Source organism: Pristiophorus japonicus, chromosome 2, assembly GCF_044704955.1.
Source record: "Pristiophorus japonicus isolate sPriJap1 chromosome 2, sPriJap1.hap1, whole genome shotgun sequence".
NCBI classification, from domain to species: domain Eukaryota; kingdom Metazoa; phylum Chordata; class Chondrichthyes; family Pristiophoridae; genus Pristiophorus; species Pristiophorus japonicus.
Genome location: NC_091978.1, coordinates 5,746,937 through 5,752,970, shown reverse-complemented (window position 1 = coordinate 5,752,970; position 6,034 = coordinate 5,746,937). Strand labels below are relative to the sequence as shown.

General features: G+C 52.2%; 1 protein-coding gene across 4 annotated transcripts in view; it reads right to left on the bottom strand.

The window, feature by feature from the left end:
- Positions 1–2,987: 2,987 nt before the first annotated feature.
- LOC139235573 (lysyl oxidase homolog 3B-like) overlaps positions 2,988–6,034 on the bottom strand; it is a 178,515-nt gene continuing 175,468 nt past the window's right edge. For all 4 annotated transcript variants that reach the window (XM_070866617.1, XM_070866620.1, XM_070866623.1 and 1 more), the window contains one exon: positions 2,988–3,659. In XM_070866617.1, coding sequence (XP_070722718.1) covers positions 3,586–3,659 — 74 coding nt within the window. In that variant the 3' untranslated portion in view covers positions 2,988–3,585. The remainder of the gene's footprint in view (positions 3,660–6,034) is intronic.

The following is a 6,034-nucleotide window of genomic DNA, read 5'->3' as shown; positions in this document are numbered from 1 at the left end:
CCCTGGGTATGTCCTGTCCCACCGGCAGGACAGGGCTGGCAGCACAGTGGTATACAGTCAGGGAGAGTGGCCCTGGGAGTCCTCAACATTGACTCCGGCTCAGGTCAAGCATGGGCAAGCAAACCTCCTGCTGATCACCATCTACCGCCCTCCCTCAGCTGAGGAATCAGTATCCTCCATGTTGACCACCACTTGGAAGAAGCACTGAGGGTAGCAAGGGCACAGAATGCACTCTGGGTGGGGGACTTCAATGTCCATCACCAAGAGTGGCTCGGTAGCACCACTACTGACCGAGTCCTGAAGGACATAGCTGCCAGACTGGGCCTGCAGCAGGTGGTGAGAGAACCAACACGAGGGAAAAACCTACCTGACCTGGTCCTCACCAATCTACCTGTCGCAGACATGCTCAGGATAGCACAAGCTACAGATTGTGGTGGTGGGCTCATATCTGGGGGTGTCTGATGACGGATCGATACCACGAATCTGGCAGCACAGCACACGAAGTCACAAGAAATTCAACTTTATTCAACCAGTGGCACCAATTACTTACAACAATAGCAACAAGAGTAAATATTCCATCGAAGAATCCTCCCAAATCCAAACCTGTCCCGTTACGCTATCTCAGCTACACAACTTTAAACACGTTAGAACAGGAGGAGACCATTCAGCCCCTCGAGCCTGTTACACAGGAACAGGAGGAGACCATTCAGCCCCTCGAGCCTGTTATACAGGAACAGGAGGAGGCTGTTCAGCCCCTCGAGCCTGTTACAGAGGAACAGGAGGAGGCCATTCAGCCCCTCGAGCCTGTTACACAGGAACAGGAGGAGGCCATTCAGCCCCTCGAGCCTGTTACACAGGAACAGGAGGAGACCTTTCAGCCCCTCGAGCCTGTTACACAGGAACAGGAGGAGGCCATTCAGCCCCTCGAGCCTGTTACACAGGAACAGGAGGAGACCTTTCAGCCCCTCGAGCCTGTTACACAGGAACAGGAGGAGGCCATTCAGCCCCTCGAGCCTGTTACACCAATGAGATCACATCTGATCTGTATTTTAACTCCATCTACCCGCCCTGGTTCTGTAACCCTTAATACCCTGGCCCAACAAAAGTCTATTAATCTCAGTCTTGAGATTTTCAATTGACCCCCGGCCTCAGCAGCTTTGTTGGGGGAGAGAGTTCCAGATTCCCACTGCCCTTTGTGTGACAAAGTGCTTCCTGACATCACCCTGAACGGCCTGGCTCTAATTTTAAGGTTACGTCCCCTTGTTCTGGACTCTCACCCTACCAGAGAAATAGTTTCTCTGCAACATCCCTACCAACGGCTTTAATCATCTTAAACACTTCGATTCGATCATCCTTTCATTTCTAAACGTAAAGGAATTTTAGCCTATTCTATGCAAACACTCCATAATCTTTCAAAGCCGAGGGGAAGATTGTTTCCCGTATTCTGCCCAGAAGAAGCTGGTGTGTGCCCACACTCGCTCCACAACAGGGGGATTGTCAAAAGCACCAATCTCCACCAGGGCCTCTACATTGATGGGAACATCAGACCCACCTCCTCTCAACCCAGGGGCATCACACAACGTTCAGAAACAGGTCGCAAGGGACAGGGTCTGTGTCTGTGATTCCCCCCACACCCACACACACACACAGTGATGGGGCAGGGTCTGTGTCTGTGATTCCCCCCACACACACAGTGATGGGGCAGGGTCTGTGTCTGTGATTCCCCACACACACACACACAGTGATGGGACAGGGTCTGTGTCTGTGATTCCCCCCACACCCACACACACACACACAGTGATGGGGCAGGGTCTGTGTCTGTGATTCCCCACACACACACAGTGATGGGGCAGGGTCTGTGTCTGTGATTCCCCCCACACCCACACACACACACACAGTGATGGGACAGGGTCTGTGTCTGTGATTCCCCCCACACCCACACACACCCACACACACACACAGTGATGGGACAGGGTCTGTGTCTGTGATTCCCCACACACCCACACACACACACACAGTGATGGGACAGGGTCTGTGTCTGTGATTCCCCACACACCCACACACACACACACAGTGATGGGACAGGGTCTGTGTCTGTGATTCCCCCCACACCCACACACACACACACAGTGATGGGACAGGGTCTGTGTCTGTGATTCCCCCCACACCCACACACACCCACACACACACACAGTGATGGGACAGGGTCTGTGTCTGTGATTCCCCACACACCCACACACACACACACAGTGATGGGACAGGGTCTGTGTCTGTTATTCCCCCCCCACACACACACACACACGGTGATGGGACAGGGTCTGTGTCTGTGATTCCCCCCACATCCACACACAGACACACAGTGATGGGACAGGGTCTGTGTCTGTGATTCCCCCCACATCCACACACACACACACAGTGATGGGACAGGGTCTGTGTCTGTGATTCCCCACACACCCACACACACACACAGTGATGGGACAGGGTCTGTGTCTGTGATTCCCCACACACCCACACGGTGATGGGACAGGGTCTGTGTCTGCAATTCCCCACACACACACACACGGTGATGGGACAGGGTCTGTGTCTGTGATTCCCCACACACCCACACGGTGATGGGACAGGGTCTGTGTCTGCAATTCCCCACACACACACACACGGTGATGGGACAGGGTCTGTGTCTGTGATTCCCCACACACCCACACACACACACACAGTGATGGGACAGGGTCTGTGTCTGTGATTTCCCCCCCCCCACACACACACATGGTGATGGGACAGGGTCTGTGTCTGTGATTTCCCCCCCCCCACACACACACATGGTGATGGGACAGGGTCTGTGTCTGTGATTCCCTCCCCACACACACACACATGGTGATGGGACAGGGTCTGTGTCTGTGATTTCCCCCCCCCCCACACACACACATGGTGATGGGACAGGGTCTGTGTCTGTGATTCCCCCCCCACACACACACACAGTGATGGGACAGGGTCTGTGTCTGTGATTTCCCCCCCCCCACACACACACATGGTGATGGGACAGGGTCTGTGTCTGCGATTTCCCACACACACACACACACACACACACACAGTGATGGGACAGGGTCTTTGTCTCCCATATGGTGATAGGATTTTAAAAATTAATTGTCGGGATGTGAGTGTCGCTGGCAAGGCCGGCATTTATTGCCCCTTGAGAAGATGGTGGTGAGCCGCCTTGAACCGCTGCAGTCCGTGTGGTGAAGGTGCTCCCACAGTGCTGTTAGTGAAGTACTGCCTGTCTCCATACCGTGCTGTGCCCTGGTTGTGTGTTGAGTGGACAATCGCTCATCCGTTGAACAATCCAGTAACTGGTGCCTGGCGCTGTCTCACACCCGCTGGGCAATGTCAGGGGTTCCAGTTCAGTGTTTGGACTCGCGTTCCCATGGAAAGGGTTCGGAGAGTTCGTTTGTCGGGAGGACTGGAATCTCGGGGGAGAGAGAAAGAGAGAGAGAGAGGGAGACGAGTCCCGGCTTCAAACCAGGAGGACTCTACCACGGAGAAGGTTGAAATGGTCAGCTCCCCTGCCGTGGGACGGTGGTGGGATGGTCCTTAGCGAATCAGATTGTTCAGCTGCCCGGGATACTTCTCAAACTTCCTCTCTGCCTCCTCACTGAAAGCATCGCCTGGGGAAGAAAGCAGAAGAATGAAGGTGGTCATCGCCATAAAGAGCCAGAGGCAACATGAGGAAACATTTTCTACACAGCGAGTTGTTGTGATTGGGAACGCGCTGCCTGAAAGGGCGGCGGGAGCAGATTCAATAGTAACTTTCAACAGGGAATTGGATAAATACTTTAAGGGGAAAATATGCAGGGCTGTGGGGGGAAAGGGTGGGGGAGGGGGATAAATGGATAGCTCTTTCACAGAGCCGGCACAGGCACGATGGGCCGAATGGTCCTGGTGCTCATGTTCCACATGAGACTCCGCACCCCCCATCATCTCACCTCATCAACACATCCCTCTATTCCCTTCTCCCTCATGTGTTTATCCAGCCTCCCCTTAAATACATCTACGCTATTTGCCTCAACCACTCCCTGTGGCAGCGAGTTCCACATTCTCACCGCTCTCTGGGTAAGGAATGTCTCCTGAATTCCCTATTGGATTTATTAGTGTGTACCTTATATTGATGGCCCCGAGTTCTGGTCTCCCCCACAAGTGGAAACATCTTCTCTACATCTACCCTGTCAAACCTTTCATTGTCTTAAAGACCTCTATCAGGTCACCACTCAGCCTGCCTAGAGAAAAGGGACCCAGCCTGTCAATCATTCCTGATTGGTATAACCTCTCAGTTCTGGTATCATTCTTGTGAATCTGTTTTTGCACCTTCTCCAGTGCCTCTATATCCTTTTCATAATACGGAGCCCAGAACTGTGCGCAGTGCTCCAAGCGTGGTTGTACAGGGCCTTGGTGAGGCCACACCTGGAGTATTGTGTACAGTTTTGGTCTCCTAACTTGAGGAAGGACATTCTTGCTATTGAGGAAGTGCAGCGAAGGTTCACCAGACTGATTCCCGGGATGGCAGGACTGACATATCAAGAAAGACTGGATCAACTGGACTTGTATTCACTGGAGTTCAGAAGAATGAGAGGGGATCTCATAGAAACGTTTAAAATTCTGACGGGTTTAGACAGGTTAGATGCAGGAAGAATGTTCCCAATGTTGGGGAAGTCCAGAACCAGGGGTCACAGTCTAAGGATAAGGGGTGAGCCATTTAGGACCGAGATGAGGAGAAACTTCTTCACCCAGAGAGTGGTGAACCTGTGGAATTCTCTACCACAGAAAGTTGTTGAGGCCAATTCACTAAATATATTCAAAAAGGAGTTAGATGTAGTCCTTACTACTAGGGGGATCAAGGGGTATGGCGAGAAAGCAGGAATGGGGTACTGAAGTTGCATGTTCAGCCATGAACTCATTGAATGGCGGTGCAGGCTCGAAGGGCCGAATGGCCTACTCCTGCACCTATTTTCTATGTTTCTATGGTCTAACCGAGGTGTATGGAGACCGGAACTGTGCACAGTGCTCCAAGTGTGGTCTAACCGAGGTGTATGGAGACCGGAACTGTGCTCAGTGCTCCAAGTCTGCTCTAACCCGGGTATATGGAGACCGAAACTGTGCGCAGTGCTCCAAGTGTGGTCTAATTGAGGTGTATGGAGACTGGAACTGTGCGCAGTGCTCCAAGAGTGGTCTAACTGAGGTGTATAGAGACTAGAACTGTGCTCAGTGTTCCAAGAGTGGTCTAACTGAGGTGTATAGAGACTAGAACTGTGCACAGTGCTCCAAGTGTCGTTTTATTCTCTCCAAATTCACGTCATCCAGTGGGAGGGTCCGACTGCGAAGAGGTGAGCTGCATCACTTTAGCACAAGCTTTAATGACAGGGGAGTCAGGATTTTGGAAGCCCCTGTGTCATTGTAACCCATGTATCAACTGACCTAAGTTGTACACTGTGAGAACATTGACCACTAGGTGGTGAACTTGTGGGAGACACTCCAAACCTGGTCTTTCAGGTATAAAAGGGGAAGCTCCACCCACCTTCATCACTTCAGTGCTGGCTAATAAAGGTAACTGGTCACAGAGTGACCTCTCTCAAGTATGGGCCTCGTGTGCATTTATATTGTATAGTAAGGACATAGCATTGGCGACGAGGAACTGGGATTTAAACCACGCGAGCATGGCCACTAGCAGCACAGAAGAGAGGTACTGTGTTGGTGATGATTGGGACGACTTTATTGAGAGACTACAGCAAAGTTTTGTCACTAAGGAATGGTTGGGACAGGATTCGGCCGACAAACGCAGGGCTCATCTCCTGACGGTTTGTGGATCCAGAACGTACTCCCTGATGAAGGACCTTCTAGCGCCAGAGAAGCCGGCGGACAAGACTTTTGAAGAGCTCAGTAAGTTGATCGGGGAACACTTTAAACCGGCGAGCAGCATGCACATGGCGAGACACCGGTTTTATACGCACCGGCGGCGAGAAGGGCAAAGCGTTCCAGACTTCGTGGC